At 39.0% G+C, this 18,732-nt stretch overlaps 1 protein-coding gene across 3 annotated transcripts in view; it reads right to left on the reverse strand.

The window, feature by feature from the left end:
- NUDCD1 (NudC domain containing 1) overlaps window positions 1–18,732 on the reverse strand; it is a 171,552-nt gene that overhangs the window by 32,995 nt on the left and 119,825 nt on the right. For 2 of the 3 annotated variants that reach the window (XM_039526150.1, XM_039526149.1), the window contains exon 9: window positions 14,582–14,632. The exons of the other annotated variant lie outside the window; for it this stretch is intronic. In XM_039526150.1, coding sequence (XP_039382084.1) covers window positions 14,582–14,632 — 51 coding nt within the window. The remainder of the gene's footprint in view (window positions 1–14,581; window positions 14,633–18,732) is intronic. 3 annotated transcript variants of the gene reach the window in all.

Genomic DNA, 18,732 nt, shown 5'->3' on the forward strand with positions numbered 1-18,732 from the left:
GTGCAGATCTGTGTTTCGCCAATACCTGAGAAGACCAGACAGCTGCTAACCCAAGGTCTGGAATGCTGCTAGCTATGGAAATCTGCAGACTGCTTATTTGCAGACAGGGTTCTGAAGTGTTTGAAAGGCCTGAGATGCTGCCATTTCTCAAGCTCTGATGAGTCCAGGTCACACACTACATACTATGGTCACAGAGTGAAGACTGAGAAATCATCTCAGAGAAGATCAGAGGGGAAGTCTGTTTTGAGATGTGTGCTACAGTATAGAAAATGTTATGTTGAAACCTTATATTTGAATATATGTAACAGAAACAAAGGTGGAGCAGTCTGTATTAGGAACACCAGTAGATTTATTGTCCAATAGCTTTTCCTCAAAGTTAGTCATAGTATTCAAAGTATTATTATTAAAATGTGTTCTGTGTACATTAAATGTGTTACTACAAAAGTCTATAGTACTATTTGAAATTGACTGGGAGGTAAACACTTATTTATCAAGGATTTACTTACAATAGCCCTGAGGATTAACAGTGCATAATAGTTTTCAAAAAGTCCTGAAAAGTCAGAACTGTGCTTCAGTAAGAAGTTAAGTTGAGATACAAGAAGAAACGGAATGTAACAGTTATGTAGAATATTGCCTGATCATCCTCTGATCCTATAACATTTGCAAATACACAAATTATTCAGTGAGCTAATTACATATGTTGGAATTATTATTTATACAGGGTTTTACCACAACACTAATTTAACCATAAATTTCTGTATTAAATTCAAAGGCTGAATGGTATTTGTACAATTTCCCTAAACATGCCTAACAAACCTAATAAATAAGCAATTTTCTACATCCAGATGGAAACAAAACATTTATAAGCATTTGATCAAGATACTTACAAATGGGCTAAACCAGAGGTGTTTAGACCCATATTGGTTGGCTCAAAGTTGACCGGACAGGTATTAGCAATGAACCCTATAAGAGATTACTTTTTTATATACCCTTTAACACACAAGTGATGTCATTGCCAATTACTGACATCAGCTAAAAAAAAACAATTTGAGACCGTTCATCCTTATTTCCAGTCTTAATCAGATAAGATTTTCAACCTCCTCTCTCCAAGGCCTTTTCGCTTTATCTCTTCCCCTCCTTCTTGCTGCCCAACAGTTTTTCCATTGGAACTGGGTTCATATAGACCCTAATTTTTGAGACAGCACTGGTATGTGAGGTGGGAAGGCCCATATAGACTCAATCTAAGACAATTTTTTTGTCTTACTTAAAACCATCTGCAGTCACCCCTATTGGTCAGAGGCCGCTTTTTTAGAAACTTTTCTTTATTTCATGTGTTATTCTTGTGAACCAGACAGCCTCCTTATTTTATTCCTTCTGGCCTTACAACTCGTTACGTTCAAGGGCTTTCTTTTATTTGCTAGTTAGGGTCTTTCTTTAAAGCACATTCTTTTAACCACACTGTTAAATATAAAATTATAGAATTCAAGTATTATACAACATATTTGCAAATAATTTGCACAAAATTTGGCAGCTGTGACCTCTCCTTCATGGTGGAGAAAGAGAGGAAGTGACAGGAACCACACAGTGATTCTAGATGTAAGGAGCCCGTGCTGGGAAATCTTTTCGTATCTTCATCAATCCAAAAAAATTCCTTTTTCTTCCTTCACTCCACACTAATCAACTATTTTCAAAGTATCCAGGTCACATAGTGTGTCCAAAGCCCATCAGTGCCAGTCCTGTTCTGACACAGCTACTCCCTCCACAGCAAATAGCCCTGCCTTTCATAGCAAAACCAATCTCTGTTGATTTGGGAATAAAACAAACGGAAGATTCCAGCCCTGATTTGTGATAACATACTGGATTGCCACTGGCCTAGCCCTGGCTATTGCTGTTCATAAAGCTAAAGGAGCATGGAAGAGTCAGTTAACTGTTACTTCCTTACTTTTAAAGCAAGCAATCAGTATAATTCCTTAAAAGGAAGTTGAATAATTCCATCTGAGTTAGATATTTAGGCTTGAAATTAGACGAAGGTTTCTAACCATCAGGGGAGTGAAATTCTGGAACAGCCTACCGAGGGAAACAGTGGGGGCGAAGGACCTCTCTGGCTTTAAGATTAAGCTTGATAAGTTTATGGAGGGAATGGTTTGATAGGATAACGTGATTTAGTCAATAGGTCAATAACGTGCGACCACTGGTAATTAGTACCGAGGGTCAATGTTGGGATATTGAAAGTCTTTTTCCTGAGTGTCTGGCTGGAGAGTCTTGCCCGCATGCTCGGGGTTCAGCTGATCGCCATATTTGGGGTCGGGAAGGAATTTTCCTCCAGGGTAGATTGGCAGTGGCCCTGGAGGTTTTTCGCCTTCCTCCGCAGCATGGGGCAGGGGTCACTTGCTGGAGGATTATCTGCTACTTGAAGTCTTTAAATCAGGATTTGGGGACTTCAACAGCTGAGTCAAGGGAGAGAATTATTTCAGGAGTGGGTGGGTCAGCTTTTGTGGCCTGCATCTTGCGGGAGGTCAGACTAGATGATCATAATGGTCCCTTCTGATCTTAAGTTCTATGAGTCTATGACAAGTGTTATTTTTAAACATACAAATTATTGGACTAAATTACCTCATTTTTCTTTATATCACTGAGATGCATTATAAAACATGAAGACATCTGTTTCTGGACTACCATGCTGGAATACTCTAACAATAAGGAATTACGGTATAAACTCAACTATTAAAAGGAAAATATTTTAAAAAGTGTTTGGTGTTTTAAAATTTAAAAAAGATGGTTCAAGTTATTTGTAATCTTCGAGATATATAAAACAATTAAATTTGGGTAGGATGGATTAGATGCAAAGACAAAACATTTAAGACATCTTTCAAAAAGGCTGAATACTATGACTAGATATTATTGCTTTTATAATAGATAAAAATGAAAATGAATTAAAAACAGACATGTATTTATTTCCCCCCTCCCATCAAAAGGGTTTGGAAATGGTGCAATTCATTAGCATTCCAGTTGATTAGACTTTCAAAGTGCAAGGCAGTACAGTGTTGTGGATGGGGCACAGGACTGGGAGTCAGGAGACCTGAGTTCTAATCCCTGCTTAATCGTTAACCTGCCGTGTAACCTGTGGCAAATCATTTCACCTCTGTCTCTCTGCTGTTTCCCCTCCCACCTTTTGTCTTGTATATGCTCTTCAGGGCAGTGACTGTCACCACGTCTGTACAGTTTCTACACTATGGGGCTCCAGATGAGCCTCTGAGCATTATTAAAATACAAACAGTCACATATACCTTGACAATTTGGTGGATAGCTCCAAAGGACAGCCAATGAGATGTGGAAACTCTTACTCCGAGGCCAATTATTCAGACTTTGTTTTAGTTAATGGAAGGAGATGGAGCAAAGAGAGGAAGAAAACAACAGGAGGAGATGAATTATGTAAGGCACTCTAAGAAAAAATGTACTGTTAAAAGGTAGTGATCAAGATTACACATTGAATTAAATGTGTCCTTTTCTAAAACTGTAGTGTGTGTGCGCGCGCATTAAATTGCAGGATCACTGATTTAAAAACACCCATAATTCAAGTCAGGACAGTAATGACCATAAGTCATCTCTGTCTGTCAGCTACATGGTGCTATCACTAAATTGCCTCATGGACAGGTGCTGAAATCACAAAACCATCACCACAATAGGTATGAATACTTGTTAATGGTATCAGTAAAGACATTATCTATCAGATGATCAGGGAGGCAAAATTTCCTCCTATAGGGACTACTATAGCTGGTCCCTGCTGTCAAGGGCTAATGTTTATTAAGAGCCTCTTTAGGGAAACTTTTCACTGCCTATGCGCTTGTTGAGTTCTGTGGATGAACAAGTTATCTTGTTTTTTTCAGATTTTAATCTGGCATTTTCTAAAGCATTAAAATTTGCTTAAGAGGAAAAGATTCAGTATCCATACAAAATCTACAGCTGTTCGCATTCAGTTTAATTAAAGTTTGCCTAAACTGCACTATTTTCCAAAACACTTAGAATGGCCTGGGGTTTGTGGCCATGAAATATGAGAGAGGGGAATTTATTTAATTATTTATTTAAGATTTTGAGCTTGTTGTGACTGCTGTAATCAAACCTGGAAAGTGGAAAGGAAAATCTCATCTTTAGAAACTGCATAGTATGTAAAAGTGATATGTTCTACACCATTTGATGAAAACTACACATTTGGTGAAAACACTATCAAGTATAAATCTCTTCAGATCTGGAAAAACAGACAAAGGCGTTCAAACTGGGATCAAATCAAGATTTACAACATAATTAAGAAATAAATTTAATATTTATTCAGACTTCTGAGCAAGGAAAAAAATTCAGGCGTCCTGACTCCTAGTCTTCTGCTCTACTATACCGCACTCTGTCCCAAAGAAATATCATCCTACTGGTGCTGAGAGCTTTAACCATAAAGTTGCACAATCCTCTGGTGCATATGGAGATGCACAGGCTCAGAGGGGCAGAAGAGGAAGAGAGGTTTTCTTCCAAGAATGAAGCAGCAAAAAAAACAAACAAAAAAAACCCAATTATGATTCACAAATATAAAAACTTAAAAGGAACATTGATCAGATTAAAATCATACATTTCAATAAATTCTTACTTTGAATCTTGTGTCCAGATTGGAAGTTAGTCAAATAAATACATAAATACATTTAAGAAACCCCGATTTTAAACCAAGAGGGATGTCATTTTTTAAAAATTAAATCCTTCTCTGTCAATGCCTCTATGCTGGCAGAAAGGAGAGCTCTGTGACTCATGTGGGGCAGATGAGCATACATGGGTATTAAAAAAGCCAAAGTGTTGTTCCCATTTTGCTCTCTTCTTAACACAGTACCTGGAAACATTAAGAATAGTCGCTGATGAATCTGAACGGTAAATGGGTCTGAAATAAACCTGTTTGCTGGGATTTAAAACACTTTGTTGCTGTTAAAGTCATTCTAGCTCAACAAGCTGAGATCCAAACAAAACTAACTCATTTCCTTTCAAAGCACGCAACCTACCTAAAGAATGCCCCTTCCCACTGTACAGAAGAGAGTAGGGTGTTGTTCTCCCAGTGTTTGGCCTTTCATATGTGTAGCTGCCTTTTAAACAAACAGTCTCATTTTTCTTCTATATTTTACTAATTAGAACCGTCAAGATCTCCTAGCATGGACAGCTCCTAACTCTTCCTAGAGCAGAGGGGCCGAGGTAGGCTAGAGAGAAAATTGGGGGGGGGGGGCAGGAGGGGAGTCTGCACTATGCGTATTGTAGGCACACTTTAAAAAATACGCACTTAAATTTGTGTTTTTTATCACTTTTAAAAAAAATAATATGCACTTAAACATGTGTTTTTATCTATGTTATCCTCAAAAGGAGAATAAAAATATATATAGACAGATCAGTTTTAAACCACATCTATGGCAGGTCACCGGTGCAATATTTATTCACAGAAAATCAATAGGAAAAAAAAGCTAAGTCAACAACCAACCAAACAACAAACAATAAATAAATGCAAAGTTCTAGAAAAAATTACTGTTAAATAATATTAATAGCTAACTACTTTAAATTGGATAAAAGTCCTATATTATATTTTAAAATTAGCCATTTGCACATGGCAAAGTTGGGGATGTGAACTGGGAATGGAGGAAGCAGGGGCATTTCAGAGTGTGTGATTGTGGTGGTTGTGGTAGCGGCAGCACGGGACAACTTTAACCATGATTCCTGGGGCTACTTAGGCACCTGAAAACTCTAATTTTTTTTTGCAGATGAGCATGCATCTTAGAAATAGCTAATTCCTATATAAAGAATAAAAATTATATATATATATAATTATATATATATATATATATATATATATATATATACACACACACACACACACACACACACACACACACACACACACAGAAACACCAATTAAAGCCACATTTTAAATGTATATGTAAGTTTAGAACAATCAGGAGATAATACAGTAAGATATTTCCAATCCCAAATCAGGCATCAGAAACATAAGTTTGATGCTTCATATGCTATCTTGAGTAGAGATAAATAAAAGTAAATAAAATATGCTTACTTTCTCTAACTTTCTCTGTGTTATTGCCATTATGTACTCTATTTTAGTCAGCTGTTTTTCACTGCACTAAAAATGTATGTACTTAATTTTAACATGTGATTTTTTTTTCTCTTTTATTAAGAACTGGAATTCATTTTTCTAATTATTTTGGGATTTATGTTTACCAATCACAATCATGTACATGACTCACTAACATTTGACTCCATAATTACTATTAGTATTAAACTTGGAACTGCATTTCTTTTCAGAAGAATTTTAAATTATTTGGCAGATATAATTAAAAAAATACAAATTGAAAATAAGTGACCTTCATCTGCACTGTGTCATGTTTAGATAATTTTTTTTTTAAAACTGGCACTGCCTAAGGTGAGTAAAAGCTAAATTTACATTCTCCAAGGATACTATTATTTGACTGTACCCCTTTAAATAATGAGTGACAAAGCACAATATGGTAATAAAAGTAATAATGATAATTACTCCAACCAGGACAGGTTAGGCATTTTAGAACTCACTACTCAAAGAATTACATTTAAGCATCAGAGAATAAAATTATGAAATGCAGAGGTCAAAAAACTAATAACAATACTGTAATCCTCAATGAACTTTGAGAGAATAAAATTATAGAGAATATATGTGCATCACACATTTTGATGGGAAGTACTAAGAAATACCACCATCACCGGGGTGTGTGTGTGAGAGAGAGGGTGTGTGTGCCTAAATGAGCATGTCAGCGTGCTGTCTCTCTAAGCAGAGCACCCAGGAGCTGGAACATTTTTTCAGTACAACATCAGCCACAGCTTCCACTTCTGAGTCAGAGTCAGCTCCCTGTCCCCCTCTCCCCCCTCAGCTCAGCTGAGACCCATGGCCATCTCTTGCATCAGGCAGGCTCCCCCAGGCATGGATCTGCTTCCCAAAGAAGGAGAGATGGCAGTGACAGGAGGCGGGCGGCCAGAGAAAGGCAGCTGCTGGCCGGGTGCCTAGCTCTGGGATGGTGGCTCCAGGAGGGCAATAACTCCCTGCATCCCTCCCCCCGCAATGCCCCTGATCCCTAGTCCTATAGCCAGGGTTAATCTTCCTTGAAAATTTTCCTATTATTGAGCATAAAGAATCATTTGAAGACCCTCCTTACATTTCAAGTGCTTTTTCCTGATATTGGTCTGCTTTCCTTTGCATGAGGAAGGAGGAATAGGGCTGTAAAACTGACTGCCAGTGGAATAGCTTAGCAAGAAAAAGGTGGCATGTTACATTAAAATGATTCACTGGAGAACACAGAGTACCCTCATAATGTAATAGAATCACAATTAGCTTTGTAATTCTGTTGTGTGAAAGGCTTGTAACTTTAAGAGACTTTGTTGCATCTCCAGAACATTTAGACCCTGTTTATCAAGATTCCACAATCAGGAAAGTTGACTGAAAAGACATCCTATCTGGATGAGGAATTTGATCTTTCACAGATCTCAAAGGAAAAGAAAAGAAATGGAGACTACTGTCAAAGGTAAGCTCTTTGGGCCAGGGACTATCTTTCTGATGTGTCCATACAGTATTTAGCACAATACGGTCCAATCCAAATAATAAATCTACAAGACTGAAGGACCAGAAATGATCTAAGTTCACAGCTATTAAAAATACTGAAGCTTTGTGTTGTTATCCCGAAAACCCTGGCAAATAAAGGATGTTGTACAGAAAGTTCTCACTCCTCTACAGGTAGAAACCAATGGTTAAGGAAGCAAAATTTCTTTCCTCCACTGAAACAAACCACTGAAATTTGCTCAACATACCAAGATGGCAAAACATTAGTTATGTGTAATTATGTTTACTGGCTTCATAATCCATAAAATCTATTTAATTTCTTTCCCTTTTTCTTCTTGAAACTTTTCTTTCATTTCAACTGTACTATAAACTAAAGCACACTTTGTAGTATGTATACTGCATACACAAACCACATTTACACTGAAAATGTCAAACAGCAGTTATTAGTACGTTACTGCTAATGAAGGGCTGACATTTAAAACATAAGAAAAACAGAAGTATTCAGACATAGAATCATAGAATCTCAGGGTTGGAAGGGACCTCAGGAGGTCATCTAGTCCAACCCCCTGCTCAAAGCAGGACCAAACCCAACTAAATCATCCCAGCCAGGGCTTTGTCAAGCCTGACCTTAAAAATCTTTAAGGAAGGAGATTCCACCACCTCCCTAGGTAATCCATTCCAGTGCTTCACCACCCTACTAGTGAAAAAGTTTTTCCTAATGTCCAACCTAAACCTCCCCCTCTGCAACTTGAGACCATTACTCCTTGTTCTGTCATCTTCTACCACTGAGAACAGTCTAGATCCATCCTCTTTGGAACCCCCTTTCAGGTAGTTGAAAGCAGCTATCAAATCCCCCCTCATTCTTCTCTTCTGCAGGCTAAACAATCCCAGTTCCCTCAGCCTCTCCTCATAAGTCATGTGCTCCAGCCCCCTAATCATTTTTGTTGCCCTCCGCTGGACTCTCTCCAATTTATCCACATCCTTCTTGTAGTGTGGGGCCCAAAACTGGACACAGTACTCCAAATGAGGCCTCACCAGTGCTGAATAGAGGGGAATGATCACATCCCTCGATCTGCTGGAAATGCCCCTACTTATACAACCCAAAATGCCATTAGCCTTCTTGGCAACAAGGGCACACTGTTGACTCATATTCAGCTTTTTGTCCACCGTAACCCCTAGGTCCTTTTCTGCAGAACTGCTGCCCAGCCATTCGGTCCCTAGTCTGTAGCAGTGCATGGGATTCTTCCGTCCTAAGTGCAGGACTTGTCCTTGTTGAACCTCATCAGGTTTCTTTTGGCCCAATCCTCTAATGTGTCTAGGTCCCTCTGTATCCTATCCCTACCCTCCAGCGTATCAACCACTCCTCCCAGTTTAGTGTCATCTGCAAACTTGCTAAGGGTGCAGTCCACACCATCCTCCAGATTGTTAATGAAGATATTGAACAAAACTGGCCCCAGCACCGACCCTTGGGGCACTCCACTTGATACCGGCTGCCGATTAGACATGGAGCCATTGATCACTACCCGTTGAGCCCGACCATCTAGACAGTTTTCTATCCACCTTACTGTCCATTCATCCAGCCCAGACTTCTTTAACTTGCTGGCAAGAATACTGTGGGAGACTGTATCAAAAGCTTTGCTAAAGTCCAGAAATCATCTGCTTTTACAAAAGGCAGCACTATATTACTGAAGTCTTGGTTAATGTAAACTAAAAATAATATTGCAAGACAGTGGGAAATTTAACTTCAGGTAGCTCTGAGACCAAATTCAGGTATTCATGGTGCTCTTGGTACTCACGGTTGTGATGTCCTATTGAAAGGCAGACAGATCACTCATTGGAATTGAGCACATCTCTGGATTGTTCAAATCTTGGCCTTCCCTTGCTGCATAGTGGAGTACGGAGGCTCCTTCTCTCTTCTCCTACCCTGACCACGTCAGGACAGCTCTCCTTCCCTCGCTTCCAATTAAAGCTTGTCTAATGAGGGATCATGCCTCCATTGTACTAGGCAAAGTACATAGGTGTAATACAAAAGATAGTTTCCACCCCATATATCCTGCATCTTAGTATACAGTGAAAGAAAACAAGTGCAAACAGTAAACAAACAGGGAGGGGGAGGACAGAGAGAAGAGTGAGAGCTGGGAGTTGGCTGTGCAGGTGTTGCAATGCAAGAAAGGGTCAAAGGAGTAAAGAGATGTGGAGGGTAAATAAACAGACAGGGGAGAGCACAGAAGTTAGAGCAGAGGAGAGGTCATGGATACCCATCAACTGGAACTTACAGAAGGATTGGATGCTGGGAAGCAGAATGAGGGACAAGTGAACAATGTTGAGGGAGACAAGATGCTGGTCAGATAGGGAGTTCAGCAATGGCAAGAACTGATCCAAGGTGGCAGTTTAAACAAGGTGAGTGCAAAGAGACAGGAGGCCAGATGGGAACTCTACCTATACTAAAAGGTATGAATTACATAATTCCCCTCTTTATAGGACCATTTGTGATGCTGGCACACCAGTTGCCAGCTCATGCCAAGAGCTCTAGGAATCAACTGAACACTGATAAATACAGGTCTGGAATAAGGCTAGCTTACCTGTGCATTAATGTTGTTAAAATAAGTATTAGAATTATAAAAATGTGCTTAGTATTTAGACTTCATGGAATTCTTGTAAGTTACTGCATGTATTAATCTCACTTGTACTATCTGTAACCCATGTTAGAAGGTAATATTTAAGTGTTTGCTCTGTAACTGTAAATCACCAGACAGGAGAGAAGTATTAACAAGTATGAAATACTAATTTGCTAGTGGAGGTGTTATCTCCTGCCCAACAAAAGAAGGCCCAACAACACAGGATGAAACATTATGCAACATCAGAGGCCAAGGACTTTGTTGATTTCTTCATGGATAGGGAGGGGAGCGGAAACATGCAACTGACTTCCTCCCAACATCTGAATTGGGAACTTGAAACAGAAGGGAGGGGAATCCAAAGCCCTAATAAGGAGAAACTATATATTTTATGCTGCTTGGACTCTGCGGGGCAAGGATTACTAAGCATAAGCAAACGATCCCCAGTGCTTGGCCTAGGTTAGCTCTAAATCTAAAGCATTGTCTTTGGTGTGAGATCTAAGATGTGACTGATCTGGGTAAGTGAGTGGTCCTTTGGGACTGGGAGTAACCTGAATATTGATGTGATCTGTGATGTAAGGAACCATCTATCACAAAGGCAGGCTCACCTGGATGGCAAGATAGATCAGAGTAACCAAGGGGCCTCTGTGACTCCATGTTAAGGCAGTTATAGTACTTGAGGAGTTCACACTTGATCATTGGTTGGTGAAATCTAAGTATAGAACTCATAACCGATTTGGGGTTTATGTCCTACTTCTTACCAGTCTGTCCTGAGGTCGTTACTCATGCTCTTGAGCGACTGCAGGACAGCTTGACACCATTGATGGCACAGAAATTTATATTTGCTCCCTTGACTGGAAAGCTTAAATGTGTCCACAGGATCCTATTATGTGAAAAGGATCATGGCACAACCCAAAAAGGTCCCAAATCTTATTTGCAGGACCTTGATTTTAATGAAGCACAATAACAGAGATCTACACAAAGTTCTGAAGTGTACACTGTTAGTTTCTATTTTGCTTCCCTGTGAGACTACAGAATTTCTGTGTTAACACAATCACCAATGTGTCAACAAACTTATGAATGAAGTAGTATGACCCTCCTTACCCTCCGACAGCTATATTTCTGAGTGGACCTATTCAAGGACTAATGCTTTCTTAGACAGTGATAGTTCTAATATCTGCTTTCATTGAAATGAAACATTAAACACCTTCTCCTCTCCATTGCTCCCAATAAGTAACCCAGTAAATTAGTGTGTGACTATGTCCTGTGATGCTTTGCAGATTGTGCTCACAGTCTGTGTCCTATGAGCATTCATTATTACCAACTGTTCCAGAAGAATTTTCTAATCTGTGTTCTACTTGGTTTGCTGGCATAACTGCACTGAAATTATCTTCTTGTCTCATAAGAATGTCCATAAAACTGAGTAAAGGAGCAGAAAGGAGTATGAAGGTTGAACAATTAGGGACAAATTTTCTGCTTGTATAACTCCATTGAGTCCAATGGGTCCAGCCACGTTGTTACCAATTTATATTTCCTCTGTGTTGCCAAACAAATGCATAATTTAATCTTGATGGTTTTGGGAGAAGTCTTTTCCATGGGAGATATTTTGTCTTTTATCTATCCATTATTCCCAAATTACATTGTGTTTAAAAAAAATCCTCATTCCTGATTGATCAAGGCACACTTTTCTGGTGTCCCCTAGCCAGTTTCGCTCATCTGTCTCAGCTCAGAATCTCTTAGAATTTATCAATGCAGAGTTGCTTTCTCCCTAATTCTCAACTACTTACATGGCCAAATGTCCCCCCTGCCCCCTCGTATGTCTTTATCCTCCAAATGTGGCTTTTCCCCTTCTTTCTCCAATGACATTTTACTAACAGCCAGAATTCAGATCCCATCTCTGTCTCAGTATCCACTATTTCAGATTCTCTAGGCTTTATATTTCCTCTATCTCAAGTCCGAATTCCTTTAAAGATATTTCTTATTCTTATGAATATGTTGCTGAGCTATGAAACTATAAAATTAAAGAAGCTAAATCTGTATTTTATTTTCAGTTCTCTGAGAGACTGTCATGGTTTCCACTAACTCCCATCCTTCCTCAATGCCATCAGCCAAAGCAGCCAGCACTTGCTGCCTTAGTAATGCGTATTTCTCTCTTGCTCTCTACATAATATACCATTACATATATAAAGAAAATTAACTAAAAAGTTATGCGTATTTTGCAGAGTGTGCTAGAGAGCTCTTTTCATTTTCACATCATAAATCTGCAATAATTTTTTGGAGTGGTTTTAAATAAGATAAAGCTAATCCAGTAAAGCTGTTTCCTCTGGCTTATCACTCACTCCTATTGTATTTTTTGTCATTCCAGTTTTTCCAAATAATTAAAATCAACTATAAGCCTTCTTTCTTCTCTTTTCCTCATGCATTCACATATTCAAAATATGACAGGGTTCTTCAGTTCTCATCTTTAATGTGCAGACTTTCTCTACTGACATGGAAGTACTTCATTTTAATATCTGCAGTTGTGGTTTGAAAGACTGTTCAACTTGATCTCTCCACAAATGTTATATTTCACTTCATTGACTGTTTTCTCTTTCTTGTTTATCAGTTCAGAGGCTAATGCATCTTCCTCATCTACATGTGAAATAGGATTGCTGCTTCAAATCTATTAAAGTAGATTTTCAATCTTGGGTCTTGCATTCATTGGAGATTCCAGTTCTATATTCAAAGCAACACCTATGTGCTTTCTCCCATGCTGCACCTCACGCTTAGGAAATGTGTCCTAAAAACACATGCAAAGCTCACTCATCCTCCTTCACAACTTTCCTTAAAACTCTTTTTCTGTGATGCTGCCAAAGTACTTGACAATGATTAGGCTCCTGATGTGCTGAGACCACTGCCTAATGAGCTGATTGATAGTGTCTAATTGTTTCCTTTTACTCTTCCTCAGTCTGTCTCCATCTGTTGTTTCTTGTATAATACTTGGATTGTAAATTCTTTGGTGCGGGGACTTTTGTTCTACATTTGTACAGTGCCTAGCAGAATGGGGCCCTGGTCCATAACTAGGGCTCCTTGGTGCTATACTGTTAATAATTTGAATTTTAATAATTCTGTTAATAATATATTTGAATTTTTAGATATGTTACAGAGTGATCACTCTATTATCTGAAAAAAGAACGGGAGTACTTGTGGCACCTTAGAGACTAACAAATTTATTTGAGCATAAGCTTTCGTGGGCTACAGCCCACTTGTTTGGATGCAACTATTATCTGAATTATTGGTCCTCACTCTTAAAGGAAACCTGAACACCACTTTCAAAAGACTAGCCTTGGAGCTTAAATTCATAACTTTACTAGACACTAAACATCATGGTCTTAAAGACACCGGATGTATAGCTTTAGATAATGTTTTCACCAACCATCTGTAATCCAATAACCCTCCTCTGTGTCCTATGACTACAGGGGTGTTAACAGGCCACTTCACCTTGAATAGTCCCTTAGTTTAGCATAAGTAGCTAACAGATATTCTATCTGTTCAATCTTCTATTTAGCTGTGACACTCTGACTACCTTTCCCAGACCGGAAGAAGAGCTCTGTGTAGCTCAAAAGCTTGTCTCTCTCCCCAGCAGAAGCTGATCCAATAAAAGATATTACCTCATCCACCTGCTCTCAATGATGGCAGTGCGGCACAGAGAAAAATTATTCACTCAAGCAGGCAGGCCCTAAGGCATTTAGAGATTCTAGGTCATAACCAACACCTTTAACTCCACCTAGAAGCCAATGGGCAGCCAGTGAAGAACATGGAGCATCGGTAACATATGCCTCCACTGAGAAGCGCAGGTTAACGAATGGGCTGTCACATACTGCACCATTGCTAAAAACTCACTTGAAATAGCTATCTTCAGATCACAATGTTACTTTCCATGTAGGCTGGTTCTTAATGAAGTTTTAAATGATCTTCTTGAGTAATTAAGATTAAAATTTTAACACTGACCAAAAGCTACTCATTAAAATATTATTGTCAGCACCTAATAAAGAGCAAGACAGATGGCCCAGCAGCCAAGTGAACATTTTGACTGTGTTGGAGAAATTGGATTAGGAGTTAGTTTTAGGTAATCCTAGAATCTGAACATTATCATGAAAATTCACATTTCAGGCCAATTTAATAACACTGCTGTAACCATTTCCCGCACGGCTCTTGCAAAGCAAGCAGAAAAAACCCAAATGCCTTTAAGTTCATTTAATCAAATTCTACAGCTAATTAAAATAAAGCCACCATGTCAGTTATTAAAAGAATTATGAGAGTTCTGACTATAATTACATTAATTAGAATCATGTTATCTCTTTTGACTTACATGATAGTATCCACCTATACGAGATAAAAGATCAGCTGTCCTTTCTTTAGTCTAAAAAGGAGAGAGAGAGTCAAACAAAACAACGTGTCAAAATAACTGCTATTAGCTTCTTGATTCCAGGGATGCACTTCTTCTCTCAAATGAAAAGGAAGAACAATCTTGATAATGCCTGGACATCAATTATTGGGGGCTTGTAAGGAGATCACACATACACCCCTACAGTATCCTTTATTGCAGTCATTTTCTTTCATAAAGGTTTGCCTCCTTAATCAATGGTTACGTTTTCCTGCCCCAGATATAATAATTCTCATAACTAGTCCTTACTTGGAAAACAGCTATATCTTCTCATGACACAAGAACTGTTATGGATAAAAGTTAACTTGCAAGTAGGGGAAGGGAGAGAGTGAATGAAAAAAATATATGTAATGCTCAGTGTTTCTGATATCAAAAGCCAACCCAAAGAAGTTCACACTGGACACTATCATGCATATACACTCTGTAGGCTAAAATAATTTGCATTGGTGCTCATTCCATAACATTTAAACTAATTTATACTAGCTTTATCACCAACAAAAAGAATCAACTGAAAAGTAGATGTGTAACTTTAAGCTACAAAGACTGTAAGTGAAGATACACAGTTCATGAACAGAATTTGTTTTAGAATTTTTCTAGACAGTAAGAGGCTGCTTACTAATTGTTCTTGCCCAGAGTCTTTCTTTAGCCACAAATCTGAAAGTCAACTTCATTTAGATTAAAAGGGCAGGGACGTGTCTCTCTCTCTCTCTCTCTCGCTAACAGCTAGTCAGACACCCCACACGGTATCCCCTATTACAAGACAATAACTACTACTACCACCTGAAATAAAACCCCTTTTCATCAGGTGAAATGACTCTATGGCCTTCTGGATTGCCTACAGCATCCCCTCCCGAGAAAAGGCTATCTGGACAACAAATTCAGAGGGCTTTTTAAAAGTGAAACCTCATAGCCCCACCACATAATGATCAGGTCCCAAATCTCCAAAGTGAACAGGGACAATCAGAGGCTAGAGACTAAGAGATCCTAGGAGGGTATAGAAAGTGACTGGCTGGTGGGCTATGCACTCTAGAAACCTTTAGAATCAGCTTGCTTGTTGAAAGTAGTCTTGCATTCTGCCAGAGGAGATGGAGGTGGATAATGAGCTCTCAGAGTCAGCCTTCAGAGAAAGCCATAACTTTCCCCTTGTGGGAGAAGCCCAAGGGAAAGGATATATACCCAAGAGAATACAGGATAAGCTTTGATTCCTTAGCAGAAAACAAAGAGGTTCCACCTGATTTTTAAAATCATCTCTGGTCTTATGAAGGTCCTCATGCTTTTTTGGATCTTCTAGTGGAATCCAGAGGCCTACAGCAAGCAAGGTGGGTCTGAGGATGTCCATTTCATCCTGACAAGAATTCCTTTTACCAGGTTACCTGTCTCAATAGATATTGACACTGATAATGAACCAATTCTACAAGCATTTTTGGTCCATTTTATTGTCTTAAGTTTCCTAACATAAAACTGTAAACCAAATGTCAGACCTCTTCTTCTGGCTAACTTAATAACCTACATAACTTTCCTTCAATTCCCAAAGACTATTTTTCAAAAGTAATAGGATTAGAAAATTAAACACCGTCACTATATGAGTGTCCTGTCCAAATTTCAGCAAACAAAATATAAGTCACTGAAGTGATCAGTCATTTAACAACGTTTTTGAAAAGGATCACAGATGCTCATCTACAATTGATCATGACACACGAGAATGAAACAAACACAGATAGATTTTGAAGCAGAAGGCCACAACTTCTTATATTTTTAACTTTAATGAGGGAGACACCAACTCTCCATTTGTCCGAAAAAATTCCAGGCATTTACTTGTGTCCAATGTGATGTTAAAGGGCTTCCATCTAGCATTCAGGGTTGGCCCCCTTCAGCTTATCCCCCTAGGATTCAGCCAGTCTCTGAATTCTCTTGCACTCCTCACAAGACAAAATGACGGTACACTCAAAAGATACCTCTGTCTTTGAAGAACTAAAGAATCTCCTCCTTCCTCCAGACGAGCAAGGTCAACAAGCCAACTTTTGGGTCTCTTACGCAGATTCATAGAAACGCAGGGCTGGAAGGGAGCTTGAGTGGTCATCTATACCAGACTCCTGTGCTAAGGCAGGACCAAGTAAACCTACACTATCCCTGACAGTGTTTAACTAACCTGTTCTTAAAAATCTTCAATGACAGGAATTACATAACCTCCCTTGCTAACCCATTCCAGGGCTTACCTACTCTGATAGTTAGAAAGTTTTCCTGACATCTAACCTAAATCTCCCTTGCTGCAGATTAGGACCATTACTACTTGTCCTACATTCAGTGAACATGGAGAACAATTGATCACCATCCTCTTTTTAATTGCCCTTAACATATTTGCTGCAAGAAAGGCAGAGATACTTTGCTGCTGTTGCCCTAAGGGAAAAATCCCTTCCTGACCCTAAAACCTGTCAATCAGTCAGACCACAGCATCTTGGAAATGCTGTTCAAACTACATCTCTACTATAGGGCAAGTAGGGTGGGGCAGCAAGTGTTGCTGAATGGCTGTTCCCTGCCTTGAGGGATTCACATAAAACAAGGAAGGTGTGGGGGCGGGGGCTGAAAAAGAATTCAACTCTCCCCCATTTCCCCACAGCCTAGCCAATGGCAGCAGGGAGAGGCAGAAAATTCTCTTCTCCACCTCAGGGAGGATCTACATATGTGCTCTGGGAAGGGGGAAAGAAAGGAGGGCTTGTGAGTAGCCTGAGCCTATCCCTCCCCTTGTTCTCAGGACCAAAGGGTTGTCTGTCACCTGTAGATCTGATACAACTCCCTCCTCCACCCACCATACACACACACTGGGATGAGGGGGACTTAATAAAGTATTTTAAAAACAAATCAATTTGCATTGAGCCTGTTCTTTCCTAGGAGCTAGCTGGCAATTATTTGATCTTTGAGTGTAAAGAGGAGTTCTCTCATCTCATAAGCATCTCTTTGCTTGTTATATGTACAGTCTCTATAATGATCTTCCCCACAATGATTGTAGTTAATATATTAGCCTCTTGGGTTGGACACAAACAAGATGCATTATTACTCTCACATACAGTACTTTAGAGAAAGTGCTTTGTTGATTAGTCATGGAAGATTATTTTTCAGCAAACAGCAACCTATTCTTATAAAACCATAAAAAGATTTGTGAAGTACTGGAACAATTTTCTACTAGTTCTGAAAATATTCAACTAGTATGAAAGATGTTTTCATGCACTGTTTGATCTTCAGGGATATAGCACTTAGCATCCACTCCTTTGATACACAAGACTTCTCCTTTTCAGAATCTATTTTCATATATGGTAGAGTTTATAAGTGAAATGAGTTTGGTAGTCTTAAATCTAATCCATGGGGCGTATTTTCTCACATTAGAGCACCATATAATTTAGGAAATATAATGCAAGTCAGAAACACAGCAATGTTGTAAACCATGCATCACATCTGCTAGCTAATACTTCCAACAATAGCAAGTGCTACTGAAACATCACTTTAATAAGAATGAACAAATTAATTCAAAATCACTTTTTATAAAAGACTATTTGCAAATGACTAAACTTGCCTAATACCAGTGCAAAGACACCAGAAGACCAGCATAACTACTAGTCAAGCAAGTATCCAAGACAAAAGTGGAGCATAACACAGACTGCTAAACAGGCAGTATATGTTGCCTCTGACTAATGGACAGATTTCATTTTGGGTTTTGAATATTGACATTTGTTCTATCTACAGTTTGCAAAGATAAACTAAGCTCCTCTGAATCCCATCTACTCAACTAACCCAAATAAACAGATGTAACTGGGAGAGCCCAGGGGAAGGGGAAAAGTGACTATTAGCAAAACTTTGTGAAGCAGGAAAAAACAGAAAATGTACACTTTCTTTTTACATAGAAGATTAGATGAGGGGATATCATTTAGGCTGATGGAACTCACAAGACCTCATAACTATTCTCTCTGCACATGCTCAGTTCAGTAAGTACCGTATTTTCCGCACTACAAGGCGCACCGGATTATAAGGCGCAGTCTCAATTACGGGATCTATTTCTGTACTTAACCCATACATAAGGCGCA

This window comes from Mauremys reevesii, linkage group 2 (assembly GCF_016161935.1).
Source record: "Mauremys reevesii isolate NIE-2019 linkage group 2, ASM1616193v1, whole genome shotgun sequence".
Taxonomy (NCBI): Eukaryota; Metazoa; Chordata; order Testudines; family Geoemydidae; genus Mauremys; species Mauremys reevesii.